General features: G+C 49.2%; 12 protein-coding genes across 12 annotated transcripts; 9 read left to right on the top strand and 3 right to left on the bottom strand.

Annotated features, from left to right (window-relative positions):
- Nucleotides 1-154: 154 nt before the first annotated feature.
- On the top strand, nucleotides 155-1,683 carry PENARI_c010G02779 (Zn(II)2Cys6 transcription factor domain-containing protein; the record flags this gene model as incomplete). Its single annotated transcript, XM_022632164.1, has 2 exons — nucleotides 155-1,318; nucleotides 1,384-1,683. The coding sequence occupies 2 exons, from the start codon at nucleotides 155-157 to the stop codon at nucleotides 1,681-1,683; spliced, it is 1,464 nt and encodes a 487-aa protein (XP_022487741.1).
- A 997-nt stretch (nucleotides 1,684-2,680) lies between these two features.
- Nucleotides 2,681-3,348, top strand: PENARI_c010G05738 (uncharacterized protein; the record flags this gene model as incomplete). Its single annotated transcript, XM_022632261.1, has 2 exons — nucleotides 2,681-2,687; nucleotides 2,756-3,348. The coding sequence occupies 2 exons, from the start codon at nucleotides 2,681-2,683 to the stop codon at nucleotides 3,346-3,348; spliced, it is 600 nt and encodes a 199-aa protein (XP_022487953.1).
- A 278-nt stretch (nucleotides 3,349-3,626) lies between these two features.
- PENARI_c010G12132 (uncharacterized protein) lies at nucleotides 3,627-3,993 on the bottom strand (the record flags this gene model as incomplete). Its single annotated transcript, XM_022632448.1, has 2 exons — nucleotides 3,627-3,757; nucleotides 3,807-3,993. The coding sequence occupies 2 exons, from the start codon at nucleotides 3,991-3,993 to the stop codon at nucleotides 3,627-3,629; spliced, it is 318 nt and encodes a 105-aa protein (XP_022488001.1).
- Nucleotides 3,994-4,996: 1,003 nt separating this feature from the next.
- Nucleotides 4,997-10,140, top strand: PENARI_c010G07837 (uncharacterized protein; the record flags this gene model as incomplete). The annotated part of the gene is made up of 7 exons (XM_022632312.1): nucleotides 4,997-5,251; nucleotides 5,309-5,542; nucleotides 5,599-5,677; nucleotides 5,812-6,371; nucleotides 8,352-8,516; nucleotides 8,584-9,944; nucleotides 10,071-10,140. 7 exons carry the CDS (start codon nucleotides 4,997-4,999, stop codon nucleotides 10,138-10,140), a joined length of 2,724 nt encoding a protein of 907 aa, XP_022487887.1.
- A 629-nt stretch (nucleotides 10,141-10,769) lies between these two features.
- On the top strand, nucleotides 10,770-11,203 carry PENARI_c010G04330 (DUF504 domain-containing protein; the record flags this gene model as incomplete). The annotated part of the gene is made up of 2 exons (XM_022632214.1): nucleotides 10,770-10,893; nucleotides 10,941-11,203. 2 exons carry the CDS (start codon nucleotides 10,770-10,772, stop codon nucleotides 11,201-11,203), a joined length of 387 nt encoding a protein of 128 aa, XP_022487728.1.
- A 79-nt stretch (nucleotides 11,204-11,282) lies between these two features.
- Nucleotides 11,283-12,466, top strand: PENARI_c010G09722 (MIF domain protein; the record flags this gene model as incomplete). The annotated part of the gene is made up of 2 exons (XM_022632372.1): nucleotides 11,283-11,654; nucleotides 11,702-12,466. The coding sequence occupies 2 exons, from the start codon at nucleotides 11,283-11,285 to the stop codon at nucleotides 12,464-12,466; spliced, it is 1,137 nt and encodes a 378-aa protein (XP_022487977.1).
- Nucleotides 12,467-13,738: 1,272 nt separating this feature from the next.
- On the top strand, nucleotides 13,739-14,624 carry PENARI_c010G02982 (uncharacterized protein; the record flags this gene model as incomplete). The annotated part of the gene is made up of 3 exons (XM_022632175.1): nucleotides 13,739-13,913; nucleotides 13,981-14,039; nucleotides 14,097-14,624. The coding sequence occupies 3 exons, from the start codon at nucleotides 13,739-13,741 to the stop codon at nucleotides 14,622-14,624; spliced, it is 762 nt and encodes a 253-aa protein (XP_022487703.1).
- A 423-nt stretch (nucleotides 14,625-15,047) lies between these two features.
- On the top strand, nucleotides 15,048-15,729 carry PENARI_c010G08353 (CENP-X/MHF2 family protein; the record flags this gene model as incomplete). Its single annotated transcript, XM_022632330.1, has 2 exons — nucleotides 15,048-15,626; nucleotides 15,682-15,729. 2 exons carry the CDS (start codon nucleotides 15,048-15,050, stop codon nucleotides 15,727-15,729), a joined length of 627 nt encoding a protein of 208 aa, XP_022487709.1.
- A 77-nt stretch (nucleotides 15,730-15,806) lies between these two features.
- On the bottom strand, nucleotides 15,807-16,283 carry PENARI_c010G01418 (uncharacterized protein; the record flags this gene model as incomplete). Its single annotated transcript, XM_022632127.1, has 1 exon — nucleotides 15,807-16,283. One exon carries the CDS (start codon nucleotides 16,281-16,283, stop codon nucleotides 15,807-15,809), a length of 477 nt encoding a protein of 158 aa, XP_022487901.1.
- Nucleotides 16,284-16,898: 615 nt separating this feature from the next.
- Nucleotides 16,899-18,055, top strand: PENARI_c010G01502 (MIND complex subunit MTW1; the record flags this gene model as incomplete). Its single annotated transcript, XM_022632130.1, has 3 exons — nucleotides 16,899-16,952; nucleotides 17,054-17,380; nucleotides 17,465-18,055. The coding sequence occupies 3 exons, from the start codon at nucleotides 16,899-16,901 to the stop codon at nucleotides 18,053-18,055; spliced, it is 972 nt and encodes a 323-aa protein (XP_022487782.1).
- A 64-nt stretch (nucleotides 18,056-18,119) lies between these two features.
- On the bottom strand, nucleotides 18,120-19,317 carry PENARI_c010G11598 (dihydroorotase; the record flags this gene model as incomplete). Its single annotated transcript, XM_022632428.1, has 3 exons — nucleotides 18,120-19,052; nucleotides 19,116-19,195; nucleotides 19,263-19,317. The coding sequence occupies 3 exons, from the start codon at nucleotides 19,315-19,317 to the stop codon at nucleotides 18,120-18,122; spliced, it is 1,068 nt and encodes a 355-aa protein (XP_022487790.1).
- Nucleotides 19,318-20,452: 1,135 nt separating this feature from the next.
- Nucleotides 20,453-21,223, top strand: PENARI_c010G11728 (uncharacterized protein; the record flags this gene model as incomplete). The annotated part of the gene is made up of 2 exons (XM_022632434.1): nucleotides 20,453-20,773; nucleotides 20,837-21,223. 2 exons carry the CDS (start codon nucleotides 20,453-20,455, stop codon nucleotides 21,221-21,223), a joined length of 708 nt encoding a protein of 235 aa, XP_022487719.1.
- Nucleotides 21,224-22,038: the final 815 nt, after the last annotated feature.

The raw sequence follows: 22,038 nt of genomic DNA on the forward strand, positions 1-22,038 counted from the left end.
GAACTGCAATCTAGCTCAACTGGCATCCTTTGGGTGCTTGACGTCCACTAGTAATCGTGGTGCTCATAGGATGTCCAATGCCGCTCATATTTTGGTTCCATATCTGTCTCTATACCCCTTTTGACAGTCTATATCACCCTAACCACCCCGCACAATGTCAATGTTGTCACCAGAAACTCACGCGCAATCCCCTAAAAGATTCGCATGTGATAGGTGCAGGGCACACAAATTACGATGTCCTCGTGAGGACCAGACAGGCCAGTCCTGTGCGCGGTGCCTGCGCGCCGGTGCCTCGTGTATTACAAGCAATCTGCGCCCTCTCGGACGGCCTGCACGGAAGATTACCCCGGGAAACAGCCATGGACGGGAACGACGCCCACGCAAGCCTGTAAGATGCCAAAGCGGTACCGCTGACGATGAAATCGACATATTATATGATATAGATCCCACCCAAAATTTAAGCAATCCATTCGGCGCCGAGAAACATCACGGAATCAGGAGACCTGATGTCCCTTCGGAGGGGCCAGGAGCTTTCGACGCAAATGGTCCCGCATTTTTTGGCCTTGATCCGGCAATTCTCTTGGGCCTCTCGGGGGTCAGCGATGATTTCCTGGGGGTCGGGCTGTCGAATGGTCAGAGCCCCTTCGGGATTCCCTCGCTGAATGGCACGCATATCCCAGGCCCAAGCGATGTGGAGAGCGCGTATGCCGACACCAGCCATAGATCGAGTAGTCAAAGTCAGTATTTCAGGGATGAATCCAGCCAAAGACTGGATTCCGACTCCCTGAGAGCTGCAGATCCTTCCAAGCAGCCACGGAAGACAATGAGCAGCGCTGATGCCGTTCAGAGGCTGTCTGTCCTGATTCAGTCGCTGAGCAATCAACTGGACCGACTAAAGAAAGCACCTTGGAGTGTCACCTTGGTCAATATCGTGTGTGCCAACCAGAGCCAGGAGGCAGCCAATTCGAACTCCCTCGGAGAGGTCCTTCAAAGCACCTCCGAGTTTGTGCAAGTCCTCCAAACCATCGCTTTCAAGACCTCTGCAGACCAGCTGGGGTCTGGGTTTCAGTCACCAAACTCGGATCCCACCACGCTGTCATCATCGGGGTCTGACATGTACTGCTCTCGCGTGGCAGCGAATCTGAACAACGCCGTGCAGCCGCTTCATATCAGCTCTTCGCCCTTTGGCCAACTGCACACTCCAGAATTAAGGATCCCCCCGCCCTCCGACCATTCCAAACCGGATATCTCGACCGCTCTAGTGATCCTGACCTGCTACATTCAGATTATCCAGATCTATAACATTTTCTTTTTGCGCGTCTGCGAGTCTCTGTCTGAAATGTCGCTTTCATCTCATCACTCCAATCCGTACCGGGCCTCCAGCTTGGAGGATTTCCCGTGCAGTACGGGAATCTGCAGATCAAGATTCTCGTCCAAGTGATCATGCATCTTCTGTCTCGCATCGAGCGCTTGCTGGGAACATCCGCGGAGTTCCGTCTTGACCCTGCCAGCGGTTCCAATGATGGTCTCCTCAGTAGTTCGGAGTTTACCGCGCTGGTGCGGATGGTGATGAGTCAAAAGGATGACAAGGAGAGTGAAGGGATGGGTGTTGGGTATATTTTCTCGCTCAGGAAGAATATGAAAAAGATCCAGCAGATGTTAGAACTGAACCCTATTTCATAGATATTCACGGCTATTGCATTGTCTCGTCGATTATAATTCGCCGTGTTGGTTTTGACTGCGCCGCGAGTTGCGAATGAGTGTTATGAATTCGATGTTGCATGGACAGTTATTCGGGAATATGTGATATTTTGAGCAGCGTCACGTTTAAAATAAAAATCAAAAATTTCGGGCATCAACTCCGATTTTGTAACGGCATCTGGGCCCTCTTCTCCCCGATAAAAAAAAGAATCGCTCCGATGGCCAGCCACGTAAGGTAGCTACCTATATATGTAGATAACAGGGTCATACAACAAGCTACCTAATATAACAGATCTTCCGATGGGCAGATGCTTTTGCAATAGTTAGGTGGTGCTCTATAGTCTGACTATCACCAATGACTTAGGTAGGTAGGTCATTCGTTCGGCCCCGACATTGTATTTTGCTCCGGAGCAATTCAAACTTTTTGTTTCAATTAATGTACCGTGTCCACCGAACTGCTGGGCACAGGTGTCACCACTTGGTCAAGGTCGCAGTCGGTTTAACAAACTACATATCCGTCATGCGCGGAACCGGCCCCATGGCATGTACCAAATACGCGAAGATGTAGCACCAGGATTGGTTTATTTTCTTGACGTATTGAATTACATCAAATCAAAATACCTAGTATCCGTCTCAGGCATCGTGTATTTGACAATGATCTAAGTCTTGTTCCCATTCGCAGGACGGACTCGGACAAAAGGATTCGGGCGAATCCAGATCGCAAACATCTTGATATCCTTCTCCCAATCAATAGCATCCTTATTGGTCAGTTCCATGTCGAAGGACCACAGGAGCTTAGCCGAGATAATTCGGCCTAGAGGTACGGGGCACTCGAGCCGAGGCATCCCAGAGGCCCCTGTGAGAAGGGAGTAAATGCTCGTCGGTCATCGGACTCATATTTAGGATTGTGGAGCAGATGCGAAGATGACAGCCATCGCTCAGGGTTGAAGGAACGGGCGTCATTGAAGTAACGTTCGGAATGAGTGGTCGCGAGATCTCACCTAGCCCAAGTTGGGACTCTCCGAAGCGGATGCTGATAAGATTTTCAACACAGTAGACGCGATCATACACAATGGGACCGATGTTTTTTATCTCAAGTCCTACCGCAGTCTCAAAGCTGCGAATTCTGAGGTTACTTCAAAGCTCATCCAATTGGCCTTGGGCCGCCACATACCCTTCCACTTCGTCTCCACTGCAGGGGTGACCTTCTTTTCCCAGCGAGCCGTCTTCGGAGACGAGTCCGTGTCGTCTTACCTGCCGCCTGCAGATGGGCTGGACGGGTACACTTCTTCCAAATGGGCGAGTGAACGATATCTTGAGAAGATTCATGATTGGTTCGGGCTCTCCAATACCATTTATCGGCCAAGCAGCATCTCTCATGAGGATGCCACCGAAACTCTCGAGCTGATGCCAAACCTTCTCCGACTCTCCCGAATGTTGCAGGCAGTGCCGGTCTCACCTCAACTCCGCGGTAGTTTGAACATCGTTGCACTAGACACAGTCGTTGACGGGATCATGAATGAACTTCACTTGTCCCCATCGACTTCGAACCCGCAACTGAAATATGCCAATCTAATCGGGGATTCTGATATTCCTTTCTCGGAGTTAAAGGAATACACTGAGAGGGAGACTGGAGTTGAGGCCTAGGTTCTTCCCCCTGCCGAATGGGCTAAGAGAGCAGAGAAATTGGGTCTTCTAGCTGTGGTCGGAGCGTTTTTGCAAATCTTGAGAATAGCGACCCTGTCGTTTTCCCGCGGCTTACACATGGGCTCTGATGTACGCATGTATCTAATTGAGGAATCAATCTCGGGAGGAATATTTGGTATGAGGGGTTTGGTCGACATGTTTAGTTAAAAACACCACAGTCAAATTGAGTGAAATTGAAGGCCATCTCCCCAGCCACCGCATCCAGTATGATCCTTTTTTTACGTTCCAAAAACCCAGTCATTATCTCTCTGCTCATGGCTGGATTGCGGTTGCTGCTTTGCTTCGGGGCCTTTCCCGCGTTGGTATCCCCAGCCCCAATGGCGGCGATGCTTCGGATGTTCAACATCATCTATATGATATTGTCAGTGTAGTTCGGACTAGAGAAGGTGAGCTCGTACTAGCTGATGCAGCAACAGCATCCTTGGCGTGGGAGTCAGGCTGAACAGACTCGGGCTTTTGATTCATTGGCTCTTGCACGGGAGGCTTTGCTGCGTCCGGGGACGCCGGTGCATCCATTGAGCCGGTCGAGTCTTGACGCTGGCGATGATGGAACGCGTCGGATGCTCTGCGCAGGATGTCTGACATGGTGGAATTCAAATTTTGCCAAATAATTTGATTTGAATGGTTCGCGAATATTTCGTGATGTGCTTTGGAAGATGACCTGTTGCTCAAAAATGGCGCTATATATAATGCTGACCTACTATAAGACTCATGATATCATACGGCCTGATTGGTACTAAGTCCTCGTGATCATTCACTCCTCGTATTCCTATGGTATTGAGAGAACGGGTAGCAAGGCCTATCAGCTCTAGACTATTAATCGCCACATTTATCGAATCTACCCCGCGATATAACCACCCCTCTTAGGCATTTCTTAGTGCTTAGACTCCGCCACGACCCAATTAGACCCGGACCTAACCTAACCTAACCTAGCTTTAGGTTAGTTTTTACGTTATACTAGGTGACCTACTAAAACCCCTATAGTGGTGGACCCAGTGACAGTAGTACATTGTCACAAATATCGTACGAATACTGCATGAAACCGGGTCTATAGATGATCCGACCGGCATAGCTTATGTAACTAGAATGGACCCATAAATAGCGAGAAATAGGGGTAATGGAAATACAGAGTCATTTACATCTCCAATTGGCCGGATACAGTACAGATCGTGACATACATTGGTGGCCTGAGGTGTCGCAAGCGCCTCAGGAGATATGCAGTCTTCTCGAGAGAGAGAAATGAGCATCATCGATCATCCTAATTTGACTATAGTTCTTCACTAGAATCCTTATCTAAGATATAGCTAAGTCTAGTGCGATAGCCACCTATAGAGACCGCTCTCTACGCCTGAGCTGGGCGTGGGACCTGACGGCGCAGAATGTCAAATGCACACTGCTACAGGTACCTTTCGCATTCCACTCTTCGCAAGTGGATCCGATTCTAAAGGACTTCGAATTGTCCGCGAACGGGGTCACCTTCCGCGCACCGTCTATCACTGTGATCAGTCCCCTATTGGGAACAGTCATCTCAGATTTAGGCACATTTAGTCCGGTATATTTGGCATGACATTGCCGTGGACCTGTCAACATGCTACAGGGCTTGCAGACAGCGTCTGCTGAAAACATTATCACATCAAAGAGTATTGTGATTGAGTTTGGACCCCATCCAGTGGTTCTCGGCATGATCAAATCGTGTCTAGGCAATGAAATCAACTGCCTGTCTACCCTCCGCCGCAACAAGAACCCTTGGAAAATCCTAGCAAACAGTATCGCTGTGCTGTACAGTGCTGGAGCAGATATCGATTGGTCCGGATACCATCGCGATTTCAGTGCGGCGCAGCGCGTGCTACCTCTACCGTCGTATTCATGGGACTTGAAGTCGTACTAGATTCCATACAAGAACGATTGGACCCTGTACAAGGGTGATCATGTCTGTGATGGCAATGCTGCTCCCGAAAAGATCGTCCAAGCTCCTCCCCCTCCTGCGCCAACGACAACCACGCTACATCGGCTGGTGGAAGAGAAATCTGATTCGGAGAAATTTGTAGTCATCGATGAATCTGATGTTTCGCGCCCGGACTTGAGTCCTCTAGTTCAGCGTCATAAGGTGGAAGGCTTAGGATTGTGTACCCCAGTAAGTCTGCTATTTCGACCATCTGACCGCAAGCTAATGACGTGGCGAATCAACAGTCAGTCTACGCTAACGTAGGGTTTACATCGGGCAATTATTTCCTTGATCGATTCTCTCAGCTGCTTAAAGGAAAAGACGGTGAAAAATACGTCGATATTATCAACATGGTGATTGAGAAGGCCTTGATAGCAAAGAACGCTTTAGTGTCGATATAAGATCATGACTCTGTTCATGAGCATTTTGCTCTGCCGTATTTTCATGCTAATATTTAGCTTGGTCAAACCACGTCGAGTCCATACAACATACCTATTGCCGCATCCGCTTCAGTGACAAGTCCACCTTTAACACTCTTGCCAAAGATATGCCGACCATTCAAATGCATATTAGACCCATGTGCGAGAATTCCTGCAAAGGGGCGATTTTCCGGTTCAATAGACCAATAGCGTACAACATAGTCCAGGCTTTGGCCGAATTCCACTCCAATTATCTGTGTATTGATGAAACGATCCTTGACAACGAGACTTTAGAAGCCGCATGTACCGCCACCTTCGGTGATGTCAAGAAGGGCGGCACTTTCCACACGCATCCTGGGTTTATTGACGGATTGACACAGTCAGGTGGCTTTGTCATGAAAGCCAACACCAAGACGAATTTGGCGGCGGAAGTTTTCGTGAACCACGGCTGGGATTCGTTCCATCTATATGAGCGTGCCACGGACGATAGGCCCTACCAAACTTACGTGCAGATGATACCTGGTGAAGCGAAACAGTGGAAGGGCAACGTAGTCATCCTCAGTGGTGATCGACTAGTTGGCAGCGTCGGAGGGTTGACAGTAAGCAGTCTGCCCTGAGAGATATGTACCATGTTGACCAAAAAAAAACAGTTGCAAGGTGTCCCGCGAAGAATCTTGCGATACATCCTGAAAGTCAAATCAAAGCCTAGTAAAGCAAGACGGCCAGAAGCTGTTCTATTCAAAGCTCATCCTCGGACAATGGACAAGGAGAGCTCTGAAAGAAAGAATATGCCTCCCAATCTCCAAAGGGTGTCCCCTGTAGCATCAATGGTAGGGCCTGTTCCTCCTATCACGCCTCAAGCCCATGACTCTACAACAGAGTCTCGATCTGATCGATTGGCTCATGCTCTTAGCATAATTTCTGATCAGAGCAATGTTCCCATCGCCGGTTGACCACAATTTTACTTTGCATTAGGCGTATTTTGTTTTGTATTAATACTCTCATGGGTATCTAAAGCTTTATCTGTGTTATTTATAATGAATCCCGTTGGCTGTGGTGTATGCTCTGAGGATTGGTGTCAGGAAAGCCTTCCGGCTCCCCTCGTTGTTGGTATTATGGATTCGGGTAACAGGCTCGCAGGTAGACTTCATAGTATCAGACTTACATTCGCAGCCAGAGGTCATGGAAGGGCTTACTGAAGCTGTTCAGATTCAATCCACGTCGATCTAGAATTAACCCTTCAGAACAGAAAACATGGATATAATTTGAGTTAATCGACGTTACATGGTTAATAAGATCTTTGCAAAGAGTCATATTTTGCTTTTGTATATAGAAAATTCAAATTGGCAAATATCTTCCGATAATTGTATTTTTTGGGGAGCCAAGTTGGGCCTGAGCGGATGGCTGACAACCTGGACGTGAGATGAGGTAGCTCTAGAGTTCTGGCCAGCAGGACCCGTAATATTGGCACGCTCGGTGAAATCCTCTGGGAATGGACTATACAAGGGTCTAGAAATGGCTTGTGGACTATCATAGGCACTTATCGCAATTTGATCAGACATGATAGTGAGGAGGTTAGAGGTACAGTGCTTTGGATTATTCGATAACTCCGTAGATCCCCATAAAGATCCCGCACTTGACTATTCTGGCGGCTACCAGATGGCTTCCCCAGATAAATCCCGCTCTGCCAAGGAAAACCCCGCTTTGTTCTCTGGTAGGAAAAGAGTTCATTCCCGGGGGAATCAGATATGAATAGGTATTTCTGCTGGAAAGGGCCTTTGTAAGCGAATGGCGTCGGAGGACCTAAATACGGGGTAATTTGTTCTAGATTATACGGTTAAATCACGTTTGGGTTCAATGAAGTTAACCTTGGAACGTATCTCTTAGGCGTAGATAAGGGACATGCCCTTTGTCCGAAGAACGAATCAAAAACTTGTAACCTCAGAGTAAAGTTCAGGGGCCCATGACGTGGTAGATCCCCACGTAACTCCCCTACAAAATCCCGTACTTATTCCAGGAGAACCTATATATCTTCTCTAGATGAATCCCACACACTCTCCCCCTTTCGCGAAAAAAAAAAAAAACCAATGCGGGGATGGAATAAAGACGGAGCGGAATTTTGGGGATTGGACTTTCCGCGCCGCAAGCTCGTAGTGACCTGCCGTCCGAGTCCGCTCAAGTGCGGGCCACCCGAAGCCAATGTCAGTACCATTCGGCATGCCAAGACCGTGGGGGCAAACCGAACGGACAACCGGACGAATTAACAAGCCGCTCCAGATCTGTGCACCTAACTAAAAATCCCGAGGATTGTTAGTAGTTGTGGGCCATTATTCGAACATGAACTCTATAAAGAACCGAGACCCTTCGCCATTCAGGATCATTCCCCGCATTCAAAACACGGGGATTGTCAGCAGTTGTGGTCCACCTGGGCATTATTCGAACATGAACCCTATAAAGGACCGAGACCATTCCCCGTTCAAGATCATCCCCCTCAATTTCCTTTCAACTTGGTAAATTCTTTCCCTCTGGCTTAGCGCCACATGTTCAATTGTTTCCATTAATTAACAGTCTCTCCACAGGTGCCATCAACAACTAGCCAAGTCATGATGGACGTCGAGAAACCCTCAACCCCCCTCGAGATGGAGAAGGTCAAGATGTCGGACATCGAGTATGAGCGTGCGGAGCTACTGGCCAACCTGTCGGATCCGGACGCGGGTAAGAATGATGAGGAGCGTCGCCAAATCGTGAGTTGGACTTTTTCACTAGACGCAGTACAATTGAACATTGAACTAACGTGAGTCTCGCATACAGGACAAGAAGCTCATGTGGAAGGTTGACATGGCCCTTATTCCTTGGCTTTCCCTTTTGTACCTGCTGTCCTTCCTCGATCGAACTAACATTGGCAATGCTCGTCTCGCTGGCCTCGAGAACGACCTTGGCATGGTCAAAGGAGATTACAATAATAACTTGACCATTTTCTTTGTCGCTTACGCCGTCATGGAGCCCGCCACCAATGCCCTGCTCAAGATGATCACCCCTCGTCTGTTCTTCACCATGATCATAGTTACGTGGGGCGTTATCATGACTCTTATGGGTCTGGTCACCAACAATGCCGGACTCCTTGCTGCCCGTTTCTTCCTCGGTGTGGCTGAGGCTGGCTTATTTCCTGGTGTAAACTACTATCTTTCCTGTTGGTACAAGAGCTCAGAGATCGGTATCCGCTCTTCCATCTTCTTTTCGGCTGCTGCACTCGCCGGCTCCTTTGGTGGCCTGCTCGCTGCCGCTATTGAAAAGATGGATGGACTCGGCGGCAAGGACGGTTGGGCCTGGATTTTCATCCTCGAAGGTCTCGCTACTGTCGTCGCGGGTTGCTTTTGTTGGTGGCTTGTCTTTGATTGGCCCGAGACAGCTCGTTTCCTCAGCGCAGATGATCGCATTCGCGTTCAGCGCCGTCTTATCATGGATCGCCAGGGCCGTACTGCTGAGGACTCGGACAAGAGGCATATGTACGCTGCTCTGAAAGACTGGAAGACATATGGATACATGTTCATCTATATGGGCTGCCTCACCCCTCTGTACGCCTTCTCTCTTTTCCTCCCCACGATTATCGCCGGTATGGGCCACCAAGGAACCAAAGCTCAGCTACTATCTGTTCCTCCCTATGCTGTCGCCGCCGCTTTAACCGTCTGTGTTGGTTTCTACGCCGATCGCACACGCCAACGAGGCCTTTGCAATATTGCCACTGTTTTGCTTGCTATTGTTGGCTTCGCCATGTTGATTGCCAGTTCCAATCCAACTGTGCAATACGCCGCTGTCTTCCTCGGTGCAGCGGGCATTTACCCCACCATCCCGAACACCCTCTCGTGGCTGAACAACAACACCGAAGGTTCCCTGAAGCGTGCCTTTGTCTTGGGCGTTGTCGTCGGCTGGGGAAACCTGAATGGTGTCGTGTCTTCAAACATTTATTTGGCCCAGCAGAAGCCCCGCTACTACACTGGACACGGTGTTATTCTTGGCTTTCTGACTGTGTTTTTGCTTGGCGGCTCGATCTGGATGCACCTTGGGCTTCGCAAGATGAACAAAGATCGAAGAGCTGGTAAGCTGGATGAGAAGTGGAACGCTCTGACGAATGACCAGAAGTGGATTCAGGGTGATCTTCGTCCTGACTTTATGTATGTCTTATAAGAGACGGTGCAGTACCGACAGCATTATTATAAGCGATCTAAAGGACATGGCTCCACTCGTTGGTTATGAAAGTCAGGGTATCGCCGTGGCGACTTTCAAATCAAGGTAGTCAGTCACCCTCGTCTGATCGCTGCTGCAAACAACTTCTATATTCCAACCGCTGGCTCCTTGGAGACAACCTAAGCATATATGATGACCAGCAATGTGATACTTAGACGAATCATGTATATAAAGCGAGATACCTGTACAACCACGCACGGGCACGCACAGGACCGGTGGTGACAAGCCCAAAGGGCTCATGACCACAAATTTTGTTATGATTTTCATCCAACATCCGATATGGTGTAGTGGCTAACATCGTCGTCTCTCACACGACAGCCGGGGGTTCGATTCCCCCTATCGGAGTTTCTTTTTTCTTTTTGAAATTTATTTTATTTCAAATTTTGGAATGAAAAGTGATTTCTTTTTAATTTACAAATTTTCAGTGTCAATTGTGATTTAATTCCAAATGCAAAATCACCCCTGACCTCGTGTTGGAATGCTAGCGCCAACACCGCCGGCCGCCAATGAGTCACAAAGGGCCGGAACAACATTGTATGCCACAGATTTGAGTCATATCACGTTATTATGGATTTCAGCTATGACTGAATATGAATCATTCCAACTTTAGGTGTCCAGATTGCCTACCATGTAAAGTATAATAAAGGACGTTGATGGGCAGAAATATATATCTACATTGATAGATCAAATCACTACGATATCCAAGACAACTTTGCAAGTCAGCGATGGGGTCGACCTTGAACGAAACAGACATGGCTGGCGATAACACTGAAAACCAGCTCCCTCCTTCACCCAAGTCCTCAGAGATCAAAGATCGAAGCCCATCACCGGAATATGACCCCAAAGCTGGCGAAAACAGATTGCGCCCGGCAGGAGGTAAGCAATATACCATCTCGGATATGAATCAAGTTTGACGAGATCAGATATTATCAATCGCATAACCTGGGACTCGGGCTTTGAGCGCAACGACTATATCATTGGGTTTGTGGATCGATTTGAAGGTCAACTGGAAGTCAGCATGGATAGCTGGAAGAAGGAAACCACCCATGAGGAATTCATCCCGCAACACCGAGTGCTCTATATACGGCACATCAATGGCGAGATTGTGTGGGATCGGAGGAGGCGTATTGACAAGATCTTCAGCAGTGGAAACTCGGCGTTCAGCGAACTTGCCTTTCTTGCCTGATACCTTCCCTGTTTACAACCTGTGCACTTGTTTACTTCTTCTGTTCTCGTCTCACCATTCTCAACTGCTTCACTTCAAAATGGATTTTTCTAAGCCCTCCTTGCCTCGTCTGAGTACCAATATTCTTCTCCTAGACCAAGTGCCTAATGCTCTGGCACCTAAGGCCCTTTCAAATGCCAATCTACCCCCGGTGATCATGCCCGAGAGGCCTGCTCCCCCATCATTGTTCAAAGAAGAGAACCGAGAGGAAAATGTGGCGCCTATCACGCGTCTTTCAGAGCCAAAGCCCGTCTATCTTGCTCCGAAAAGTGTACCCGATTCGCCTATCGCAAAGCCCATGAAGACAATGTATTACGAGGACGCGTTCACTGTCCGTGGATCGGATCACTCTCCAAAGAACCGTGTGGCTCAGGACTCAGTTGTTATCGTGGAGCTAAAGACCAATATCAAGGTGAGTGTCCAGTGGTATTGAATTCGTTTCCGCTAACGAACCCCCAGGCAAAGGAGAATACACCCAAACTTCTGTCGGATCTAGCCCTCTTTTTCGCCCAGACGTACCAACATCCCGAGGCTTCAGTCCTAGTCACAGTCGATGAGGATGCTCTTCTGACGTTCGGCAATAACCCCGACTCAGCCTACCTGATCAAGATCTCCGCTCTTCCTAGCCTGATCGCACCGCTCACCAATCAACGCAACACGAGCCTCATCCAAGCAGCCCTCCTGAATCTTCTCGGCATTCCATCAGATAGAGGTGTCATCATTTTTGGCTCGGTGGGCGAAGACAACCTTGCAACAAACGGAGCTACTGCCAGGGGAGAGATCAGCCGCCTTGAACGCAGTGATCACGGCAACAGTCCCAGCTTATTCAAGAGCATCTCACGATCGATGAGTCGCCGTTTGAAGTCGAGTAGTGGCAACAGTGCTCCGATGTCCCTCGCTGGTCTCAGCACCGTGGTCAGCCCCGATGGTGTTGCCATGGTTCCGAGTGCTTCTGACCTGCCAGAGACCATTCCGCTCCGATCTTCTCAGTCAGATAATGCAAAATCTAGAGAGCTATCGAAGACTGAGTCGCAAACAGCAAATTCCCTTACACTGGAATCACCAAAGGAGGAGTCACTCAATCAGGTGTCATCTAAGGACGAGAAAAAGGAGCGAGGACTGAAGAAGAGAGAGAGCCTAAAGAGCTTCGTTAACCGCCGTTTGTTCGAGTTGACTGGGCCAAGAGGGGCTTCTACACCCACACCCAAGCGAAAGAATGTCTGATTCCGAGTCGAGGGACACAATTACTCATGTATGTTACTTGTAGTATTATTCTACATTCTATTCATATTGCTAGAATTATGCACCTCTTTACATTTGACCGTCATGGCTATTCTCATATATCCAATTCTCTAGATACCTTACGGGACTGGTCTAGAGCTACCTTTGAGCCAGCTATGAAGCACACGACATAGAATAGAGTTCAACTTGTCTACATACTGGACAATTCCTCGTCTATTAGCAACTCACCATAAGCCCAATGAATACGTAGTTGAAGAATGTACCGCGGGCAGCCTATGTCATAGCCTTGATAGCCCAGACCCCGATTTGGACGGCATAGAACTAGGACTACTTTGCCCTGCGTCGTATGTCTAGAGAAATATGTGTAGGACCTCAGGGATCTGTTTGCCAGACGGTCTGATTTGAGCCTGCAACTTAAATATGTGCTTCGTAGATTCGAAAGCAAACCCTTTCATCATCCATATAATTATACTGTGTGACGGTGTGTTGATTATCACGCCACATAGATATAGGGCAATGTTAAAAGGACCCCCTCTTGTTGATATTCGGACCCCCTCTCCACCTCTCTAAGCCTAATTAGGGAAGGCGTAGTATGTGTATTTCACGGTGCCTTTTTTTATTGTTTTAACACTATTGGACAGATTTTTTAGACCGCTTTCTAAGACCCCTATCGTAAACCCAAGAGTAAGTCTATATCATCTTACTTTCTAAACGTTTTTGCTAGAAGATAAGTTTCAACTGTCACGGCGTGGCGTCTGGGGTGCGCACTCGTACAATTGTGCACTAAGTAGTATATGTATCGGTCCTAGGCATGTCAGCCGTCAGGCTGACATAGTGGTCTTTTTGGCCTAGTTGGTATACGTGTATTGACCTGGGTGCGAGTCTTCACGCACCCTACGAAGCCTATTGTCTTCCTCTACGCCCTTTTGTTCATTTTTACTAAGGAAATACACTATGAAATACACATACTAAGCCTTCCCTAATTAGGTTTAGACAGGTGGAGAGGATGTCCGAATATCAACAAGAGGAGTCCTTTTAACATTGCCCTAGATATATGGGGGTTCTTTGAAGACAGTCAATCACGCGAACAGTATCTCCAGATTTTTGGTTTTCCGTGAGGGTATCTCTATATCTCGTTCATTTCTCACCACCCTTTCTTTCTCTTCCTCTCCACCCCACTCCATATTCTCACTCGCGGCTTCGATCGTCGCGTCGTTTCCTTCGAACCAATACCCATTACCATCTTTTCCCATCATGTCTGGCCATGGTGACAATCCTGTTCCAGGTGGCACTGCTCCCGATGGTACCACCCAAAGCCCAGGTGGCCCGCGTTCAACGGTCCCCTCTGCAGCGATCCCGCATGCAGCCAGCATCGTGACCGAGATCCCAGGCGATCTTTTCAATGCGCCAGATGGATCGGCTTTGATCCGTACGTATCTATCTAATTCAGCGAAGGCACACATTATCCAGATTATCAGCTAACATATCCATCTTAGACGCTTGCAACTGTGAAGGAATCTGGGGCGCTGGCATTGCCATTACTTTTCGTTACCGGGTATGCTCACATTCTACCTATTAAAATGAAGCTTTTACTGATATCATTCTATTTCAGTACCCCGCAGCTTACGAAATCTACCGCCGGCACTGTCAGCAGAATGCCGAGACCAGGTTGACCTACCCCATCATCGACCTCGAGGCAGACAGTGAAGACAACACTGTCATTGTGCGCCGCCCTCTCGGAACCGCCCTCATCATTCCTCCTCAACAAAGCGACTTTGCCATCAACGGCCGTCGCCACTGGATCATCTGCCTATTCACCTCGCATGGATATGGCCGCGACGCTGCGTCGCCCGAAATGATCCTAAACGCCACCTGGTCTGCGCTCCTAGATATGCAGATAGGGCTGCACCAGGTCAACCAGTTTGCTGGACCCGGCCAGCAAATCCAGGGTCTCCATGCCTGCCGGTTCAACTCCGGCCTGTTTGGAGTGGCGTGGTCTAGAACCCGCCGTCTGATTGACCTGCTGGGTATCCGAATGGTGGTTTACACCATAGGAGGCACAGCTACCCGCCGTCGTCGCTTGGCAAACGGAGGTGTACGTTCCTCCCGCGGCCGCGGCCAGCGCACCGGTCGTAGCTAGGCAGATTCTGAGCACATTGTAAGGATAGGGGACAGAGAGGGGACATATCTAGCCCCTAGCTAGAGAATATGAGACAAGTTTGATCACACGATCGCCTTAGTTCGGTCTTAGTTGTAGTTAATAGTCAAAAGAAACGGATAAGGTCTTATGCACGAGGCGCGATGTAAACAATTTGCATTAGTGCTAAAAAATATAAGCATATTTTATTTAACACCCTTAATAAGTCTTATAAATCCAACGATTCCATAATTGATAGGACATTGAATTTACATACGAAGCGTAAGTTGAAATTAAAGTAGGGCCAGCGCGTCAGCTGACAACGCGTAGATCCCGCGCGTTGATTCGCGATAACCAAATCGCCGATCCCAACTTCACCACAACTCCCTCCAATCCGCAACATCACGGCTGAATCCGGGACGCAATATGGCTGGCGAACCTCAGCCAGCGCAAAAGCGCCCACGCCTCCCTTTCAAACCCCCCAGTCGCACAGCCGCTAGTGCGGGGCCATCTTCCACGCCAAAGACCAAAGGCAAGGCCAAACACGCCAGCACGAAACCCTCCACATCCACATCAGCCTCAAGAACATCCGCACCAAAAGTATCCAAAGGCAAATCTACAGCCGCTGAAAAACGTCCGCATGCTGAATCCCCTCCAACCGATGCGGCTTCACAATCTGGCTCAGAGTCCGAATCCGATGAATCGAGCCAGAGTCGTCCACGCTCTGTTTCTCAGGAACCGGATTATATTCTTGCTGAAATCACGCATTCAAATCCGGTGGAAGATGTGACGTCTAGTGAACCGACGATACCTGCTAAACTGCTCACACGGCTGTTACATCAACATTTCCAAAACGAGAAGACGAAGGTTGCCAAAGATGCCAACGGTGTTGTGGCGAAATACGTTGATGTCTTTGTGCGGGAGGCTATCGCTCGAGCAGCATATGAGAGGGCCGAGACAGATGGGAATTCCGGGGGGAGACGTGTTGGGGACGGGTTCCTTGAGGTATATCTACCTACAGCCCCCTCTAGCCATTCTGGTATACTAACCGCTCAAATAGGTGGAAGACCTGGAGAAGATGGCACCACAACTTACGATGGATTTCTAGCGTTCGAATCAAACTCATGTATTAGGATTTATTGTTTAAGATACCACAGCGGCAGAAAACAAGCAGCAAGATTCGTTTCAAACACAGGTCGCTTTTATGAGTGCAATATCCCTCGGATTGACGTACTCTGGCGGTTTCCCAAACGTGTGATCCTCCACGAAAGGCGGCACGGCGTCAAAGCCATGGGCGTTGTGCAAGAGTGCAATATCTCGGTTGACCCTCTTGGACAGCCATGCGTTGGCTGGGTAGGCTGTGTTCTTCTTGCTGAGGTGGACAACGACAACGGGAAGCTTGTTCTGTTCCGGTAGGTGGCCTAGCTTGGCATCGTAGGTTGTATGGCAGATGTCGAAGACGAAGAAGACTCGCGTGCGCCACTTTTGCATTGCTACCAGTCTTGTTGCTGGGTGTGTTTCTTGGGGAGTGTAGAGGTGGCTTGCTTTGAGGAGGCGGATGGCTTTTGGGAGAAGGGCTTCTGGGTTGGTTTGGGCTTTTGATAGTCGGGAACTTCGGTGTGAGACAATGACGAGCACCCGGAGGGGGTTTACTTTTGGCATGGTCGGCTATAAATGTAAGACAAGTGCCTCGGGGAAGATATCTGATCTAGACCTCGTACCGAGCAATAGGAGTATTGGGCCAGAGCAAGCGATCGTGTTTCCATATTCCTTTTGAGAGGCCTTTACAACTTCGATACACTTCTACAGTGTGCCGGCAGAGGCTTTATATGTTTTTCCCTTTCTACATTGCAAAGACACATGGATTGTAAAAACACATGGGGCGAACTTCGGGGTCTACCTGGACTGGATGAGAACCTTCCAATGGGCCAACAGTCTGCTCGTCGAAACCAGAACACTCGCCGGTGGTCATCTGCCATGGCCTGAGACTGTCTAATTCTGACGCTGACATGTAGTGTGGACTTCAGCAGCCAACGCCGGGTACCTGGTGACAGGGTTAAGTCGGGATGGCTCTCGTGTCCTAGTCTGGCATGAAATTACGTGCAACATGGCACATCCGTCGGAGTCACAAAATACATGTATAGGAGTCAACGATGTACATACAATCCAGGGTCAAGAATGTGGAGTGGGACGGAAGGCGGTGGCTTCGGATTTTCCCCCGTGTTTTGCTTCCTCTCCAACGCGCGCGTCACCCCGTCACGATCCAATATTTTCGCGATGAACGATGCGACGACCTCTTTGCTCACTGAGCATTTCAGCTACACCCCTCTGGTGAGTTTATCGTGATCTCCCCGACGCGCATTGACTCGCGCTGCACGCGCGAACCTGCGACCAGGACCCACCTCTTGGACATATCACTGACAGGTCGCTAGTCTCTCATAGATGACATTATCAACTCGATCAACAATTTGATCTACCAGGCGATCTCGAGCTTGGAATCTGGATTGCTTGCTACGCCGCCTGAGCGACTTGGGTTTGCCCATGGCAATGACGGCTCTTCCATTCCGGAGACCGACGAGGATGGAAATGTTATTTATCCGGAGGCGAAGCTAGAGATTGAGAATGGATTGCATCAGTTGGAGACGCTGCTTGAGGCCAATGTTGATAAGGCCTTTGACAAGTTTGAGATTTATGTGCTGCGGAACATTCTCACAGTACCGGAGGACTTGCTCTCTTGGGTGAGGTTGAAGCATTACGAGGTATGTGGAGTGCCTCGGGCACGGGCTATCTGGAGGCGTCGTATTTCCTTCTGAAAGGCAACAATCTAATGCGCTTTGTGATAGGGCCTCTCTTTCAGCTCTTCGCAAGACACGCCGACGCCGGAATCCATCCACACACAGCGCAAGAAATTACTCGAGACAAAGAAACTGAACCGGGCCTTGAGAGACGAATGCGGTCGAAACGAAGCGGTCATCTCACAACTACGTTCTATCCTGTCGAAGGTGGAAACAGCCAAGCTAAATGGCTCTGGTGCGTCTGAGAACAGCCTGGATTTGTCTTTCTTGACTTCCAGCCCAGCTGCACGTCAGCTTCGTGTCGGCGTCGATGCCGGGCCTAACGCTAAATCCACACCCCTTACAACAAACACAACCTTTATTCTCTCTCAGCTCCCTGCATTGCAGGCCACACTCGTGCAGCTTCGGCCTAAGTTGGCAACATTGCCAGGCGCTACAGTGGCAATGGAGACCAAGTCTAAAAGAGACGAAAGGAAAGAATACATCGAGAGCCGAATTCGACTCCACCTCGAGCGCGCTGGTCAACTTGCCATGGGTGATGATGGCAATCCTGTTGTCGCAGGTCGCAGAATTGACCTCCGAGAAGCCCATGCCCTCGAAAGTGTGGCCAACATGCTTACGCAAGACAAGTCTGTGTAAGATGATGTGCATGTGAAAGGTATTTGGTTCTATAACTTCATTATTCGGATATTTTATGGTCACTTCAAGACCAAGAGACGCTCCATGTCTCCTGGGTCTTCCGGAAGGGGACAACGTCGATCTTGTCTGACTCGAGGATTGCTGAGATCTTCTCGCCCTTCTTCTCGATCGTGATGAATTCCTTCTTTTCTTCCGGCAGGCCATAGAAGGCGCGTCCGAACTTGCTCATGAAGCCCTCGACAATCTCTGGTGTTATATCCTCCTCCTTGAGGACTCCGTTGTCGCAGGCCTGCTCGAAGGCGTCGACCACAACCTGAGTGGTGTACGGCTGAGTGAACACACCCGCAGCGATCTTCTCGCCTCCACGCTTGGAGGCCGCTGGGTGCGGGGCGCTGTCAGAGCCGAAGAAGAACTTGGGGTTACCCGAGGCAGCAGCACGGAGAAGTGCATCGCGGTCCGCGGGGGTCTTGGCAACAGGCTTGCAGAAGCAGAATGGATCGCCAGCCCACGAATCGATAATGATGGACAGGTGGTGGGCTGTGATGGTGCCGGAAACAGTGGGTCCGCACTTCTTGACAGCCTCCACGGCCGCGGCAGTAGTGCAGTGCTCCAAAATGATGCGCAGCTTGGGGAACTTCTCGTGCAGCTCGAAGAGCTTAGGAAGGAACCGCTCCTCGGCTGTCAGTACCGTCACGTCCTCACCTGAGGGGGCTTCGCCATGCAGGTTCAGAATCATCTCTTGCTTCTCCATCTCTGCGAACACGGGATAGAACTGGGTATAATCGACGACACCGGAGGAGGAATTGGTCGTCACACCGGCCGGGTAACTCTTGACGCCAGTGATGCCGCGCTTCTTAGCTTCGATAATGGTTTCCGGGGTCACGGTCTCGTGGAGGTACAGCGACATGAGGAAGTTGACATTGGGCTCGAGAGCCTGTAGGCTCTTCTGGTAGTCCAGGGCACGGTCGACGGTGGTAATGGGTGGCACCAGGTTAGGCTATCAATGGCATTAGATAGAGCTTCAGATGAATGAACCTGTTCGAATAACAAATGCCCTTACCATGACAAAAACGGTGTTCACGCCTCCCTGACGAATGGTGGGAGTCACCAGCTCCATCATTGGGCCATCACGAAGGTGGACTATCCCTGGTCAGCTCCATGCATCTTGATATCAATCATATAGTCCTCTCCCCGGAATGGTCAGTACCATGGAAGTCGGCCGAAGCAGGGAGCTTGACGCCCTGCAGCTTGGAAAGGGGCATTGTGAGTTGTGATGTGTTAATTCGAGACCACAGCCAATTGCAAAATCTATGAAGTTTGCCTGAACGCACAACAGAGTTGATCTTCTTTGCCCCGCCAATTTTTCTGGATTCTGCCGCGGGCGGTGACCCCAGTTCCATCCGATAATCCCCGCCATCTTTGCACGTCACATCTCTTCAAGTTCAATGTATCAGGTATACATGGGAGTCTGAGAAATATGAAGCCAGGCTGGTACAAAAGTAGTCTTCTGGATTACTCCGCGACAACCCCCTCTCGACACACCTAATCGAGAGCAGCCAAAACAGTCTGGGTATACTCTGGGGTAGTACTCGGGGAGCATCTAAAACAGTACACATCATCCAGGTCCAGATGATTTTTCATCAGATGCAGGAACGCCTCCAGTAAGCAAGTTCATCACGACTGTGCCTAAACTATCAAGTTTACCGCCGGTGGCTCCCTGCCACAATCCCGGGCGCTTCGACGCGTCCTATCACACAGCATGATCACCAGACCCCCAGAAACCCAAATTTGACAGAGACAAATGAAATCCCCCTATTGACCACTGACTGGTGACACAAATCCCGCTCGGATGTCTATATTTGACTCGGCGAGGCGGTTCGTCGGTGCTTGTCCACCCATAGTCTCTGCCAAGTCTGCAAGCTGGCGCCCGCCCAGACTTCCAATACTATGGGGGTGTACAAGCCAGCAAGCCCATTGTTTACAATTCTGCACTGACAGCCCTGAGAATCTAATTCTGCTCCTGAGGCGAATCAGCACGGACGAGGACCCGTCGAGGCGCCCTGCATGGCTTTATGCGGAAACCATGGTGGAATATCGTCTTCAGGAGTGATGATCATTTGTTGACCCCATTTGTGATAGCAGAGCGCTCGCTAAAGCAGTTCCTGAACTAGTCCGGTATTATTTGCCTATGAATATAGATATGCGACCTTGTCTCCGTTGCTTATTTTCTGAGACGAAGTTGAAGCATTTACCTGTCCTACTCTTTCTTTCTTTTTATTTGCCCCGAGGGGTTTCGTTCTTTCATATCGATATTCCAGTCCTTGCCGGCAAGGTGGTCAAGTTACAAACGCTTTCTTCCCCTCTTGTATCACGCGTTTCGACATTCTTTCTCCCATCATGGCCTCAACCTCGTCTCTCGCCGGATCAGGCCGTGCTTATTCGTCGGACATGGAGGAATCAACATTCCTGAAGCGCAATCGGGTCGTCCACTTTGCTCGTCTTGGACTATCATTCTTGACTTTTGGCGTTGCAATTGCCGTCGTCGCCTGTGAAGCACCACCCTTGCGACATTACAAAAGGACTTCCCAGTGGGCAAATGCCGGCCTTGCCCTGTGGCCTTTGAACTTCGATATTCGTCCAACTGTCGCAGCTCTAGTCTGTGGTTGTATAATCACCGCACTGAACTTGGTGTATATTGCAGCTGCCCTCCTACCGTCGGTAAGTCTTCTGCCTTTCCTACTACATACCCGTATTTGAAACCATGTGCTAACCCATATCCAGCCATATTCCCGCATAAAGCCACTAAACATCTATGCCTCAGCCTCAGCTCTAGCAGGCTTCGTCACAGCCCTAGTCGGAATCCTCTTCACAAAATACCTCCCGTCATCAAACTACCCAGCAGGTTTCAGTAAGAACGAAACCCTTCACAGCTGGACCTGTAAATGGAAAACCGGAACGAGCACCACCAAAACACCTACTCACTTTGACCGTGACTGTCTCAATACCCGGGCTGCCTTTGTTCTGCTGTGCATGCTGGTTGGGATGGAGGTGTTGATAGGTGTCGTTGCTGCCGTGGGTACATGGTACCAGCGAGACGTCTCTCGTCGTCGGGAGGCGCAGTTCCAGCTTGAGAAGTTGGAGGTTGCTACTAAGCACTCTCGGACTTGAGGTATGGGTTCAGTGGTGTGATTCGAAATTAGTGCTGGGTAAGCGTGGTGTTGTCGGCTTGATGGTCACGTATGAATGAATGATGTATAGTCCTACTTATTTATGCTGGGCATAAGTTGTCGCTGAGGTATCTTTTAGGTCTCGGCTCGTGATTTTGTCTCTTTTGGCAGGTTCCCTTTGATATAATGCCGATTCCATACATTGTAAAGTCTTATTGTGCTTTTCCGAAGAAACGAGCTCGTTAACAGAAAAAGAAAGTTTAATATGTCATATCAAACCATGCGTTTGGGTAGGTCTCCGTTGTATTTGCAATGTCTTCTAAGATTTTCCTGGTTGTTCAGAGGAATCGATGGCATTGAGAGAGCTCCGACACTGCTCGAGTGTTTATTTTCTCTCGAATCACAGAAACAGAATTATGAGGATCGTTATCTGCTAGGGAGTTACTGTAGTTCAGCATACTACGAGTATATAGCTTTCTTCATGTTAAAAACATATGAATATGTTCTCCATCACCCTTACGATGAGCTCTACCCATCCCACTGCTAGGAAGCTGCTCTTGGTTGTATCATATGCAGGTACATATAGGGCTGATATCACTGCAGCTTCAGGGAGAAAGAGGTGAGCAACGAACACTACGCTGTTCCGGCGGAACCACATACCACTATTTGATAAATGACGCTCAATTCAAGTTCACTTATAAAGTTTAAGGTGTCTCACATTTTTTGGACATGACAATCTCTCACTTCTCAGTAATAACGAATAAGAGTTGTTTATCCAAGCCCACCATCTTCATCGAAACCATTTCGCCCTTTTTC

The sequence above is a fragment of the Penicillium arizonense genome (assembly GCF_001773325.1).
Source record: "Penicillium arizonense strain CBS 141311 chromosome Unknown PENARI_contig010, whole genome shotgun sequence".
Taxonomy (NCBI): domain Eukaryota; kingdom Fungi; phylum Ascomycota; class Eurotiomycetes; order Eurotiales; family Aspergillaceae; genus Penicillium; species Penicillium arizonense.